At 39.1% G+C, this 15,125-nt stretch overlaps 1 protein-coding gene across 2 annotated transcripts in view; it reads left to right on the top strand.

Annotated features, from left to right (window-relative positions):
- The window catches only part of LRIG2 (leucine rich repeats and immunoglobulin like domains 2), a 40,635-nt gene that overhangs the window by 12,354 nt on the left and 13,156 nt on the right, over positions 1–15,125 (top strand). Inside the window, exons 2-11 of one of the 2 annotated variants that reach the window (XM_008171753.4) lie at positions 5,316–5,387; positions 5,945–6,019; positions 6,679–6,813; positions 7,551–7,694; positions 7,829–7,972; positions 9,382–9,525; positions 9,771–9,914; positions 13,075–13,155; positions 13,908–13,979; positions 14,129–14,197. In XM_008171753.4, the coding sequence (XP_008169975.4) occupies positions 5,316–5,387; positions 5,945–6,019; positions 6,679–6,813; positions 7,551–7,694; positions 7,829–7,972; positions 9,382–9,525; positions 9,771–9,914; positions 13,075–13,155; positions 13,908–13,979; positions 14,129–14,197 (1,080 nt within the window). The remainder of the gene's footprint in view (positions 1–5,315; positions 5,388–5,944; positions 6,020–6,678; positions 6,814–7,550; positions 7,695–7,828; positions 7,973–9,381; positions 9,526–9,770; positions 9,915–13,074; positions 13,156–13,907; positions 13,980–14,128; positions 14,198–15,125) is intronic. The other variant, XM_042852654.2, reaches the window with a different exon arrangement.

Genomic DNA, 15,125 nt, shown 5'->3' with positions numbered 1-15,125 from the left:
CAGTATTAACAACAGGAGTACTTGTGGCACCTTAGAGACTAACAAATTTATTTGAGCATAAGCTTTCGTGTAGTGCCATGTAGTGATCTAACAGAGTCTCAGCTTCAGAGTAGCTTTTTACTGAAATTAGCATACATTCCCATGGTAGCATATGAATCCCCAGGGAACAAAAAAATACAAGGTCCAGAGCTTGCTATATTCAGTTCTATGTCAGTGTCAAGAAAGCACTGCTAGTCTGACGAACCAGTAAGACTTGAAGTAAACCATCAGGACAAGTGTACTCAAACTGCTTCATAAAGTAGCCCTCTTTCTAATACAGAGACTATCTTGTGGTAATCTCCCTCTTCCCATCCCATTTATGACTGAAAAACTTCTCTAGAGCAACTGCAACAATTGCTGACATGGAAAGGTGATATTAGAAAGTTATTTATTACTAATATTAGTTACAGCATGGAAATGAGGATGTAGTGCCATGTGAGCAGGCAGATCTCTACACACCAGTAGTCTAAAGAGTAAATCTTAAACTCTGGTATAGAATAATAGAAAACTGTGCAGCTCATAATTCGCTTCCAAGGTGTAGGACCTTTTTCACATCATTCTGATGATCATTTGTGCTAGTCACTGTCTCAGGCTGTTAGCACTACGAACCAGTGCTGTAGTTATGTCCCCTCTGAAAGTGTAGAGGCACAGATTTTAAATGACATTGAACGTAATCTCTGACTTGAGAAACTAGTGGCAATGACTGCTAAAATATGCCTGAAATTAAGGGGCAAGACTTGTTCAGTCTCCCATGACCTAGTCAATTCCCGGTTCCTTGTCTTTGATGGCCACTCAAGTGGTGGCTTTTGTGTGTGAACTCTGCTTGTCTGTGGAAGCAGACTGAAGCCACCAGACCTCTTTCAGATACAACACCTTTCATAAAGCTCTAGGGTGACCACAGGCCTGTGCTGGAATTGAGCAACAGGATCTAACTCGCTATCAGTCGCTCAAACCATCCAATTTCCAGACTATCCTTAGTTTCTTGACTTGGTTTGAAAAGTAGGATTTCACCCTGTGAGTACAAGGTTAATGAGTGGATAAACCTACAGGACTGAATTTGTTTGCTTTCTGCTATTCTTCCATGGTATGTGTAATTGACTTACTCTTGCCATGATCAAAATGTTTGTAATTCCTCTGCTGTGTTGTTTTTAACACTGTTGCGGTGAGCATACCTGTTAGTGCCAGAGAGAGTTGCACTCAGTACAAATAATCAGATGGAAGAAAAGGCAGTTCATCTTGTTCTTAATATTTTGCTGCTTCGCTCTTACTATTGACCAGCAGCGTGTGGTGCAGAAATGCCATGTGAAAACAAAAGAGTTCTTACAGGAGCCACTTGCATCTCGGTTAGTATTCAGGTAATGCTACAAAATGCTGGATACAGATGTGCTGTCTATAATTCTCTTACAAATGAAGAGTGAAATCGTGGCCCCATGGAAGTTGACAGGGAGTCTTGCTACTGGTTTCCACGTGGACAGGATTTCACCTGTATTTCATCTTGCTTGACTCTGCAGAAGGAGAAAAATGTCACTTGTATTGTTCATCTATTTCTGAGGGTATCTCTGAATTTTATTTGAAGCACCAAATTCTCATTCACAAACCTGTTTGGATTTCTGCATGCCTTATCTAAATTATTTACATCCCAGTGGTACTAAAGAGCAACATTAACAGCATGTCTGACTGCATGATACCAAGAATTTTTATAATTCATCATTTTTTTACACTTATGTCACTATAGATTTAGCATGAGTGGGAGTCAAGTTCATAACACTAAAAGCCATTTTTTCTTCATAAAGACATGTTTTCGTTATTCACTCTATAAATACTCAAATAGCATCGGGGTTTCTAGGGGTTGGAGTGGTGAAAGAAATTAAGATTCCTTAGTAACTGAATGTCTAGGTTGCAACAATCTAGTGTTGTAACGGATTAAATTCATCAAGAGATCCTAGAATGTAATCAATATCCCTGAAGGGGAAGACAGCTATGGCAGGTCAGGTATATTTAGAAGCTTAAATAAGGGGTCCATGAGTGCTGAGATCTGTGTGGTGAGTTTGGGCACATAGAACTCATGGCCACAAGATGTTGTGACCAAGAATTTAGCAGGATTAAAACAAATTTGGCATGCAACATCCACAGCTACACTAGATAGGATTAAAAACATTGTAAGAGATGTACACCCTCACGGGTCAGGTTACAGCCACTATGCACCCGGATTTGGGATGCAACGTCCCATGTGGGTCAGTTATTCATAATTCTCATTTATGGTGTTCCTTGAAATTTCTTTTGAAGCAGCTGGGACTGGCCACTGTCAGAATAGATCGTCTAGCTGAGTATCCTGTCTCTAGTCCTCTGGCACATTTGCCTTCCAGAGTTAGCAAACAACTGGGGAAGTTTTTAGTCCACAGGCTATGTGGCGTTGATGGTCAGAGCACAAACAGTCAGTAAACATCAGTTTTGAGAGAGAGGCTGTCCTTTTAGAATGAGAAGTAAATTATTCTGTTACTGTTGTGGCCCCTCCTGATTCATGTTATGGCATTTTCACTCTCAGTTTATGAGAAAATTGAAGTGAGGTAATGGTGAAGGTCACCATGTGATTGATCAATCTGCAAAAATATAATCAGTTTTTCCATGTGTAACAACTGGGAACTTATTTGCACTTGTTTTAGCTTAAGTGTAGGAAGTTCTGACAAGCTAGCATGCAAGAAAAATCCATTTGCTTGAGTGCACTTATCAATCTTTCTGACTTCGCCCACACTTGCTAATATTTCTATATAATGTGATATGTGCTTGTTTTACTGTTAAGTGTTTAGTGACATTGTGTGCACCATGCCCTGCCCTCCCCATCCTCTAGCAGGTACCCATATGATTTAAGGCCAGCTGTTATCTTTGGATGCAGCAGTCTCAAACATTCGAAACAAGCTGTATAATTTCAGATAACGCCCTTTTTGTCTTCAACTAAATTCTGAGTTGAGAGAGAACCAAGTTTTCAAGAAAGTACATGCATCTCTGGTTAGACTGTGTCCCATTCAGTGTTGAAGCATAAACAGTGTTCCCAGATTCTGGCATAAAATTAAGCTCAGAGTTTTTTGGAGGACTCCAGTAAGGATTTTTAAGATCCCATTCAGTGTTTATCCCAAATCCCCATCTCTCTCTTTATTGATGGAAATAAGGTCAGTGTCTGCCACAACTATCTTCTGTGGTGTAGGGAAAAGTTAACAAATAAGGTCTCAGATGTGAGCTCACTCAAACTGGAAAGTTGTTAAAATGCCAAAGGACTGTGAAATCATGGAATTCACTTTAAATGATTGAAATCATTTTATATTCAAATTTGGTATTTTATAAAGAGACTCATCATTTCTCTTTAAACAAAAACAAAACCCACTCTTAGCTACTAATATGCAAGCCTAATTTAAGGGTGGCATGTGTGATTGCACTTTAAGATTCTATTTTGAAATAGCCATTAGAACACCATTTATAAACGAAGCAGTTGCTTGTTCCATGGGTCAAATTGCTTATAGCCATATGCACCTCTGCTGATGTGCTTATAACTCATACAGCCTATATCTGTAACATATTTGTAGCCTCTATTAATCACTTAACCTTTTATAAACAATGCATAAAGTGTGGCTGTGTGTGTTATATCTGAGTGGAGCGCCTCTCTAACAAAAGGAGAGCTACTATTGCTGATACCACCTTAATTTAACTGTATCATGCCTAAAGCTATAATGAAAGTATCTAATACTTCACTGATAAGCAGGTGTGACACCAGCTAGGTGAGACAGAACTTTCTATTTTAATAAAGACATTGTTGAAACATGTAGGCATATGTCGTTGGTGTGCTTGCTAGGGTGAGATAAACTGTTACCATTTCTTAATGGTTTACACGTTACACTTCTTATCAAACTGTCTGTACTGGGCTATCTTGCTTATCACTTCAAAAGTTTTTTTTCTCTTAATTAATTGGCCTCTCAGAGTTGGTAAGACAACTCCCACCTGTTTATGCTCTCTGTGTGTATATATATCTCCTCAATATATGTTCCATTCTATATGTATCCGAAGAAGTGGGCTGTAGTCCACGAAAGCTTATGCTCTAATAAATTTGTTAGTCTCTAAGGTGCCACAAGTACTCCTGTTCTTCTTTTTGCGTTACCATTTCTGTTATCTGTACTGTTTCACAAAGTTGCTGTTGTTGCCAGCCCTGTTCTAATATACCATGTTTGGGCTGTCAGCACAAGCCACCTGGGTTTCATCTTTGCCCTGGATAGAAGCCAAACTGCATTAACAAGGTGGATTTAAAAAAAAAAGGATTTTAATACAACCTTATTATGGAGCGACAGTTCGTTCTCTCTCTCTTTCTCCATAGTTAAGGCTAGAACCACATTTCTGTTGTCAGCCTGATTTTGGTAACCGTTGTAAGTCCCTGTTCCAAAGAGCTGACAGTCTTACTATATGCTTGTCCAGTGTCCTGCACGATGGGGCTGCAATGTCTGTTTGGGTTTGTAGGCCCCATTGTATAACAATTGACATGTTAGGTCTGAGGCAAAAGCAGAGCATTTTACAAAATGTGAAGTGAATTGGGATAAGACTTAATTTTTCCTGTTTCTCTATCTCCCAAACTCTTACATTCCCTTCCTACTGTTCCATTTGTCCTCCCTTTTTCTCATTAGTGTCCTCCGTAAACAAAAACAAACTGGAGCTAAAACAGTGCTTCTGAATGTGCCCTCATTCGTTTTTTCCTACCTCTTGTTTGTCTCTTGCTTATGTGCTCTTTGTGCAGGAATTGTTCTTCAAAATAACTCGCCTTAACTGCTAAGATATATGTATCTGTCAAGGGTTTTACCCTTGGGGAGGGTGAGAAAACAGGGTCACTACTGCAAAAACCTTCCCAGAGGCATTGCTGGAATCTTAAAATGGTATTGTCAGTACATCTTTTGAAGGTGTGGGGAGTCTTTCCTAGTGAGCTTTGGAAAACTGCCATTAAACTTCCAGAAAGTGCTCATGGCGAATATTTCATATGATCTCTTTATCTGTCAACCCATATTTATTTTAAAAAACAGAGTTAGTCCATTAATGGCATAAAGAACTAGATTTTTCCAAGTAATAAATATAGTAAGCTAGAGGGAACCTTTCTTATTGTTTGGTGTAATAATATATGTTCCAAAAAATATGAAAATTGATTTGAACTGCTTGTGAATTTTAGATGAAACAACTTGTAATGTACAGCACACAACTACTTGGGTCCAGACTATAGAATAATCTCTTTTCTCTTTATTCTCCAGGGATTTAAGTCATAATCACTTACTGTCCTCTAACTGGAGCATTGGTTTGTCTATTCACACACTGCAAGAAGTGTAAGTTAATCTAAGTTATCATTGTTTATTTTAAACACTTTGTTGCAGAGTTCTTAAATGTTCATATTTAGGATTCTAACTTGTCAATTTCTAAGCTCCGATTCCTAAGGCACATCAGGATGGTCTGAATTACTAAAAAATATTTGAAGCAAGGTAGCAGAAATTGACAGCCCTATTTTAGTAGCACAGTAAGTGTAAGGCAGAGATATGTTCCACCCTCAGAACCACATTTCATCAGGAAGCGTAGAAATCTAGTACTCGTTCCATTATTTTAAAATAGAAACAGGGCATCACTTTGTTTTGAATGTAGCTAATTTTTAGATGCCATTAAATTAACTACCTAAAGCGGTTCTGTTTTTTGGATTGCTGAATCTTCCAAACTTTTGTTTCTAAACTAGCTCTTAAGGGGTCTACCAGCACTGTCTACTGCAAAATGTCATTCATGTAGCTAAAGTGTTCACAATACTACAGTATCAAGAGAAATCTTTCAGTTGTTTAGCTGTCTAGAACGTCTTTTCCCTTTTTGAAGTGTCAGTAAAGAAATCTCTTTTTTTCAGGAAGATGAATTACAATGAGCTAAGTGAAATTCCCTACTTTGGAGAACCAACTTCTAATATTACTATTCTGTCATTGTAAGTAAATATTTAAAGAGTTGAAAAAAATGTTTTCTCTTATAAGCAAGTGAAAAAGTTTGTCTCAAAGGAATTGAAAGCAGCTAATTTTTTAAAAGCTAACCTTGTTTAAATATCTTTTTGTTTAAAATGCTTCAAGGCAGATGTACAGCACTTTTTTTTTTTTAAAGCACACATCCCCACAAAAAACATTAGTAACACAATTGACCAAAAGTTAACTCAAAATCACCTGCAAATGCAAGCTACTGGGAGTGCGGGGTAGGGGTGGGGGGAAGAGAGTGGGGGATTTCTGTCATGCACTCTGATAAACAAACCTGAGGTGCTTTGAAGCAGGGCGGGGGTGGGGGTGTCTGTCCCAGACTCAAGGATTCCCACAGGAAACAGCTTACCTCCAGCCCCACAGGGGCTAAAATCTGACAGTTAAAAAAACCACCTTTACTGTCAGGATGGTTGTGGGGAGGGGACTTCCAACATTGCTAGGACCTGAAATAAGGTTTTATGGATCTTAATCAACCCCGGAAGGGTACGTTAGATTTTTTTTTTAAACTCTGACATGGGTTATTAATCCTAATCCTTGGACCCCTCGTTAGTTATGGTGCTCATCCCTAGTGATGGTCTGGTGACTGTCCTCATGTTGTTGCTGTTTCTTTTGTTTGTAGAGTACACAATACAATTCCAGAGATAAATGCTGAGCAGCTCCAACTTTACCTTTCGTTGGAGAACCTAGACCTTAGCTCTAACCTCATATCAGAAATTAAAGCTTCTTCATTCCCACGAATGCAGTTGAAGTACCTGTAAGTATAATGAGGTAACTGATCTGTAGTGTGCTGAAAGTATATAGTTACATTGTAGTACAACCTAACATCACCTTTTTCCCCCACGGTAAAAAAGGGATATGAGAACTATCCCTAGTGACTAGTGGGAGTCGGAAGGAGTCTTTTTCCCCACCCAGGCTGAATTGTTGACTAGCCATGTGCTTCTTATGTAGGCAATGTTATAAACGTGTTTGTACTTTACATACCGATAGGAATCATGATCCCTTGCCTCAAAGGTCCCATCTATAGTAGGATACTGACCTATTGCATAGAGCAATGCGTCCCTCTGAACAGTACACCTGCTAATGTAGATGGGACAAAATAACTTAAAACATAATGGTACCAAGTCATAATCATGCTTTCTCAGACTGTGTTGAAAAGGGTTTTGTCCCATCTACACTAGCAGTGACTTTCTTAAACTAACATGCCTGAGTCTGACAGCCAGCATTGGGTAACTTCCTAGTGTACCCTGGTTTTTGCTGACCTTGGCCAGGTCACTTGATTGTCCTTGTCTTAGTCATGCCTGCTCTTGCCTGTTGTCCTTTTTTGGATTAAATAGGTTAACCCATGATACCAGGACTTGAATTCCTGAAACTGGGGAGTTGATGAGACCTTTACAAGAAATTAGTTGTAATACAAATATTAGTTTGATGTTCTTATGCAATTTTAAAGTAGAATTTTCTATGTTGAGAAAATCTTTTCTCCTCCTTTCTTAGGAATCTGAGTAACAACAGAATAACTACCCTAGAAGCAGGCTGCCTTGATAACTTATCCAGTTCTCTAGTGGTGGTGAAACTAAACAGAAACAGAATTAGTATGATTCCACCAAAGATCTTCAAATTGCCTCACGTGCAATTCCTGTAAGTGATGTCCCTTAAACTCAATGAACAATGTTTAAAATTGTATCATTTGCTTGAGAATGTGTCCTTGATAGATGCAAGTCTGTCTTAGTGAAAGAGATCTAAACACTTACGGCTAACTTATTTTATTTAAGGGAACTTAAAAGGAACCGGATTAAAATAGTGGAAAGTCTTACATTCCAGGGCCTGGAATCCTTAAAGTCATTAAAAATGCAGCGCAATGGGATTAGCAAACTAATGGATGGAGCATTCTTTGGATTGGATAATATGGAAGAACTGTAAGTATGGCTGCCCATAGCATTTTGTTAGGTATCCTTTTCAGGCACCAACGGGGAAAGTGGGTCCTCACTGTGTCTCTCGTGATGCCGGGCTTCACTGGAATAGTTGATGAGTAGTACAGAAAATGTGTTTACATTTCTACTCTTCCCTGTGGAAGCTTACGGCTTCACATCTTTCATGGTAACTCCAAAGAGGATGTAAAGATATTAGTGTCTCTCTCCCTTCTGCCAGCTTAGCTCCATTCACCAAGATGATTCAGAAAGTGTCACCCTCTCGCTACTCCATTGATAGAATCTGTTGCCAGTATTCTTAAGATTTCTCCAGTCTTCTCACTGTAATGCACAGCTATTGAGTAAATTGTATCCATATATGGTAGTTGCATATCAATCCCTACAGCCTCAACCCTGTTATTAGAACAGGAGTACTTGTGGCACCTTAGAGACTAACAAATTTATTAGAGCATAAGCTTTCGTTATGCTCTAATATATTTGTTAGTCTCTAAGGTGCCACAAGTATTTCTGTTCTTTTTGCGGATACAGACTAACACGGCTGCTACTCTGAACCCTGTTATTGTGGCCCCAGCTATTGGTGCTGTCCCAAAACTATGATTAGGTATGCATTTTGCCTTCCCAACCTATCCCTGAACCACTCTTCTCCAAAGAATATAGAAATGAAACAATCATTTCTGATTATCTGATGGCATTACAAATAGGACTGCCTTCCAACTAAGGTATGATTGATAGTAAAGCTTGGTGTCCCCATAAGTTCAATGTCCAATGGGAAGTCTCCTAGAAACTATCCAAGGGAATCTCAAGTTCAGACTCTCACTCAGTTTTCCTACTCTTGCCATCATATGAAGAACTAAGAAATGAAATTGTGCAAACTACTTCATTAAAAAAAAAGTTACGGGGGTGAGGATGGGAAGGGGAAGCGACCTGGAGTCTCTTCTAATACCTAGGTACAAGTGAGAATGCTAATAATCCTGGACTTGCTTTATGTTAGTGGTTTTACTATAAGGTCTTGACTTTTAGGTGTATGAGTGTTGGACACAGAGGGATCTCATATGTATCACCCAAGCAGTGCTACCAAGAGATTTTAATAGAGTTCATTTAAAACAGGAGGCCATATCTTCTACTGGATAGAACAGAGAATTTTGAGTTAGGAATAGAAGCCAGGATTCTGACTGTGCCACTGGTTCACTGTGACCTTGGGCAGTCATTTACCCTTTTTGTGGGCATCCATTTACTCCTCTGGCCTCTATAACCAAGGTATAATCTTGTCTATCCCACAGGAGTGCTACAAGGCTTAATGTTAGCAAATCACTAAGATCAACTGATGGGAAGTGCTATAAAAATGTGTTACTCATTGAATGTCTACTTGGAAAACATTTTCTTCTCTAATTCTTTAGAGAACTGGAACATAATAACCTGACAGAAATAAACAAGGGCTGGTTGTATGGCTTACGAACGTTGCAACAACTCTACGTTAGCCAAAATGCCATTAACAGGATCAGTCCAGATGCATGGGAATTCTGCCAAAGACTTTCTGAACTGTAAGTGCTGGGCTGCATTTCAGTGGGGACTTCATGATGTTACCAAGAACAGATTGGCTAGAACAGCCATAGAAAATGCTGCATCTCTTTTTGCTAGGCCTTTGTCAAAACATTCTAGTAGAATGTTTAAGTGAAAATAAATCTGAACAGGGAGTCTTGATTTCTGATGACCTCATTGTCTGATATTCTTGCCTTCAGTTAGTCTCTTGTCTCTTCCCCTTACTGTGTACACTTAATGTTTCTAGAGACTTGTCGTACAACCAGCTGACCCGCCTGGATCAGTCTGCCTTTGTGGGACTTGGCTTATTGGAGAAATTAAATCTGGGTGACAACAGAATCATTCACATTGCCGATGGTGTCTTTAAAGGGCTGTCAAATCTTCAAACTCTGTAAGTGCAGAAAGGTTCCAATTTAAAAATTCCTGTTTACTTTTGCTAGCTTCCTTAGTTGTAAAGCAAAGGCTGTGATTGCTACTGACCATGCGAGCTTGTAAAACCTTCAATAGGAGCCCTAGTCCCTGCTGTGCTGCTATCTTGCCTTTGAAGGGATGGAGGGATTGAGAGGGCTGTCGGTAGGAGTAATTGCTGCCCAGAGTCTTAAGCTTTAAAAAAAAAAAAAAAAAAAAAAAAACCACTAACTTTAGTGCTGGCAGCAGGCAGCAGCTTGATAGTCCTGGAGAATATCCTGTTAACCAACAGCAAGAGTCAGCGCACACCATCCTACCAGGGTACTTGAAAACCTGCTCTGGAGGAGCTACCTCTCTGCAGGGGCCATTGGAGGTGGTCTAATCATCCTTTTCGTTCAGTAAGCCAACACAAGTATCTGCTGTGAGGATGCCTTGTCAACTTGGGCCCAATTGTTGCTTTTAACTCACTCAGTTTACAGTGACTGGGTACCATGGGAATAAACATGTAAACCAACATAAATAGTGAATCCATGTTAGGCATAAAAATTACTGTTTAAGCCTTCCCCCTTTCCTGCCCTCCACACATGCTCACTTCACAATGCGTATATAACATAACAGTGCAGAAAGATTTACCACGTCTATTCTAAGGTGTAACTGTGCACCTATTTTTATAGCTTCATTAATACATGTAACTGTGACTGGATTTATCCAGCAATAAGGATTCAATCCTGGTTCTTGCTAAAAACATCCTCAGAGCTGAACGCTTCTAATGGTTCTACACAAAGCTAGCTGGAAACGAGTGCAAGTTTATAACCCTTCTGTCAGTTCATTAAGAAAGTGCCTATTTAGGCAAAATGACTGGACACTTATGTAAGCAGTCATATTCTGTTAACCTTAATGCAACCTTTTAATGAAACAATTAAAACTAATCTTAGATTTAGAGTAGCACGAAAAAGAACAAGAGCAGATTAATTAGTAGGTTTTGTTGGGCTCTTAAGGGGCGTCAAACAGCTAACACGCAGGCCTTTTGGTTCAGGGTCGCCGAATGTTCGCAGACAAGGGAGCAATGGTGATTAACAAGGCTCGGAACATTCATGCCTCACCGCACATGAGGAGCAAATTCTGTCAGCTCACACAGTGAAGTTCTATTTCCCCCTCTCCCTTCCCTCTTGGTGCTTTACCAACAAAAACAAAACACCAAATTGGTCCAAATAGCACAGGTATATGCTCACCAAGACACATAATTTAATAGTTAATTTCCATTGTTAGTCCTCCATCTGCCCAGTGTGTGTGTTAAGATTGACTTAAGTATTACTCTTTGTGCCCTATGCTCTTAAACGCTGCTTCTTTTAAAGATAGTAAACTTGTAGGGTAACCACACAAACTGCAGATAAGATATGGGTTATATATTCTGTGGATTAAGAATATGTGCAAAATAGAAATCAGATATCTAAAAACAGAACAGAAGTTCAAAAGTCTTAAATCTTATCACCTTGTTTACTTTATAATATTATGTCTGACTGGGCATTAACCGTCCAAAACTGTAAACTCGTCTGACCTAGAGAGTATTCTAGAAGTAGATATTCCTACTACTGTGTTGTGCTACATTTATTCCCATGTAACCACAGCGTCACTTACTTGGAACAACTTTCTGATTAGAACCTCACTTTAGGGATGTGTATGTTGCCTACCCCCTAAACAAGTCTTCAAAGGGAAACTCTCTAATTTAGCATCAAAATTACTTTGAGTCTAGATTATGCAGTCTTTGCTCCCAGTGATGCGCACTGCTACCCATTGTAGTTGGTGGGTCTGTTGTGTGCACCAGCACTCGCCAGCGTGAGTAAAGTTGCACATTCTAGCTCTTTGTTAGTAATGGTGGAATTCTGGGCATCCTGAATTAAAGTTAAGCGGATTAAAAGGCAAGTTAATAAATGGTTCCTACCTGTGGAACGTGTTTCTGCAGGTGCTGAACCAATTACTTCAGTATTACAAAACGAATAAGAATGGCTACTGCCACGGGCAAAATACTGGACTAGGTAGATTTTTGGTCTGTTTCAGTATATTAATGTCTATAAAGTAAAACTTCCATTCTAAGCAATGCTAACAATGGTTCTGTTTCACCATAAATACAGCAAAGGAAATATTTTTTTTATATTAAATTAGGCCCATTCACTATTATTGTCCTTAATTTTATTTAGCGCTCTTATGGCAGTTGATTTGTTGCACATGAGCGCTATCGTACTGATAAATGCCTATATTTTAATGAAACATCAATTGTTCTGCATTAATATTTCTCCTCACAACTCACTGGTATATCTGCAAATACCTCTATATGCTAAGATATTAAAAGGCAGATGAGAAGGGTCCCTCCCTAAAGGAAAAATCCTAGGTAAATTTGACTTTAGTTTAAAAGGAACTTTACTGAATCTATTATTTCTCCCCGCCGCGCCCCCCCCCTTTTTTCCCCCCCTCAGTGAATCATTTAATAATCCCTCCTAAACCAGGAGTGCTGTATTGGTTTTAGTATAGAACAGCAGACTAAGTTGTAAGGGCAGAAGTGCCGTGCAGGGGTCAAGCAGAAATCCCATTAGCTGGTAACAAGATTTGTGAGCAGAACACCCGCGCTGTATTGCAAATCTCCTACTTCATGCTTGGCAGCCCTACGCTACAACTGTATGTAATCTTTTAATATGCTAACGTTATCACAAGCCTGTCACTTGAAGATTAACACTATGAACTTATTGCTTAATTCACTTACGCAAACCAACTCACTTCAGGAGCCCCTCCCAGACTCTAGTAAATAGTCGTGTCACATGGTGATCACTAGCCAGACTATTGGTCTTTACCAAATATCCAGTCAAGAGACTGTACCTCAGAGCTTCTTGGTTTTCTTTGTGATTCGGCCAGTGATGCTGTGACTTTAGGCAATTCACTTACCCACCTTGCACCGTTAGTTTCCCCATCTGTATAATGGGGTGTTTATCTTCCTGCAGGGATGTTGAGGCTCAGTGTTTGTAAAGTACTATGCAGTAGCACAGTACTACTTATACACACAGAAATTCTGTATCCCCAGTCATTAGTAACTAGCAATGATGAATATAATTTTTCCCAGGCATGTAAATGAGGCATTTCTACTCTTGTAGAGATTTGCGGAACAACGAGATCTCTTGGGCCATAGAAGATTCGAATGAAGCCTTTGCAGGTCTCAGCAGACTCAACAAATTGTATGTATTACAAGCCCCGGAAATGACCTCTTTCCAAGGCATTGGAATAGAAATGAAGACAGAAATATTTTTAATAGTGCATAGTTTGAACACAAATATGATTAAGTCTGAGAAAAGCCTTTTCTGTTAAGAGCATTTGTATTCAGTATGGTCTCTGTATTAAGTAACTTAGACTAAGGCTAGGAAATTGAACTCTTGCTTGACAATAGTGTTCAGGTGTGGGTGTCTCTGATGTAGTATTGAAAATGATGGAAGTACTTGTAGGATAAAATCGCTTCCACTATCATTTCAGAAAACATGATTTGAGACCTGAAGTCTGTTATGCATTCTAAAATTACTGTCTGGGCTATACCTAAGGAAAGTTTTAAGTGCCAACAGATTTTCAGGTAAAAGCTTTGCTGAAAATCATTGTTGGCAATTCGACTTCCTAACAGTCAGAGCTAATGAAATTTACTTTCATCCTTTGACAGAGCTACTAGTTAGCGCCCTTTGGTTCACTTCAGCAGGTTCTTGTCAAAATATTTGACTTTATTTTAAAATCCTTTTGGAAAAGCAGTTACCATGTTCTTGGGTGGGAGTGTCACTGGTATGCATGCAAAACTCCCTCATACTAATGGGAAACTTGTATACAGGTAAGGAAAGACCTAGCAGCCCTTGTTCACATTGGCCGACACTACGCCACATTATATTGTATTAAAATATTTTGTCTGTTAAAGTCTTCTTTGTTGGGGGTTGGGGGGGTTGTCTTTCAGAATCTTGCAAGGAAACCAGATCAAATCAATTACAAAGAAAGCATTCTCTGGTCTTGAAACACTTGAACATCTGTAAGTACTTTGTCTTGTAGTTCTTGTAGCTTTTTCTGTCTATCAATCTCAGACATGTCTGTTCTTCAGACATGCAAATGTCACAACTGTTCAGCGTTAGAATATGAAATGAAATTTTCCCACTGTGACTCTTCTTGCTTAATTTACAGAGATTTGAACAACAATGCAATAATGTCTATCCAAGAAAATGCTTTTGCTCGGACTCACTTTCGTGAATTGTAAGTATATTTCCTTATTACAAGTTAGACCATATTGTGTCCCTTATAGACCTTCCTACGGTTTTGCTTAAATATGTTCCACTTCCGTTACAAAATATCAGTAAAACAAAGTAGGCATCAGTGGTGGTAATTCCTATGTAAAAATTAAATTTTTAACAATGGCTATAGGGTTTAGCTAATGTCTGCTAGAATTCATATCTTCTCTTCCTGAACATAATTACTGTAAACTATAATACTTCCTTGCAGTGTTTTTCCAACTCTTTTGCTCTTTCATCTTGAGAGCAGTCCATGAGAACTCTTGCTTCGGGGTGTGGGTGTTTAAAGCAGTGCTCTGATTAATAAAGAGCTGGGGTTAGCTTTTGTTATCCCCACAATGGCAGGAGCCAAGACTTTCTGGGTGTCTGTAATTGGCTTTGTCACTTGGGTGTTGGGAAATTCTTATCTGCATTTTTCTGTTTGACAATCCCTTGTGATGGCACAGAACCAGGTTGCAAATTAGGACTGTACTCCACGAGGCTTGGTGGAATCAAATTTCTCTGCTGTAAAATATATACTAAAAATGTAAAGTGAGGAATGTTCTGAAAACATTTTAGAATGGGGAGGGCGGATTAAAAAAAAGGTTTTAATATTTGTGCAGGTCTGCTTTGAAATAGAACACAGAGGAAGTCTTTATAATCCTTAATGGTCCAACATGCAGACTGATGCTGTTATGGTCATTAATGTGGCTCTTAGCAGTACCCCACTCCTTCTTACAAAATTAAATGCTTCATGTGGCCCCTCTGAGACTAAATTAAAGCTGTTGACTTGTCTGCTCAAAAATCTAGCCTGGTTTTCAGACAATTAAGAGACAAAAGCCTCAGATGATATTTCCCCATATAAAAAATTCAAAGCATCTTGGAACTTGGCCAGTGAACAGGAGAAATGGCCA

This window comes from Chrysemys picta, chromosome 4 (genome assembly GCF_011386835.1).
Source record: "Chrysemys picta bellii isolate R12L10 chromosome 4, ASM1138683v2, whole genome shotgun sequence".
NCBI lineage: Eukaryota > Metazoa > Chordata > Testudines > Emydidae > Chrysemys > Chrysemys picta.
This window is presented reverse-complemented; position numbering and strand designations above follow the sequence as displayed.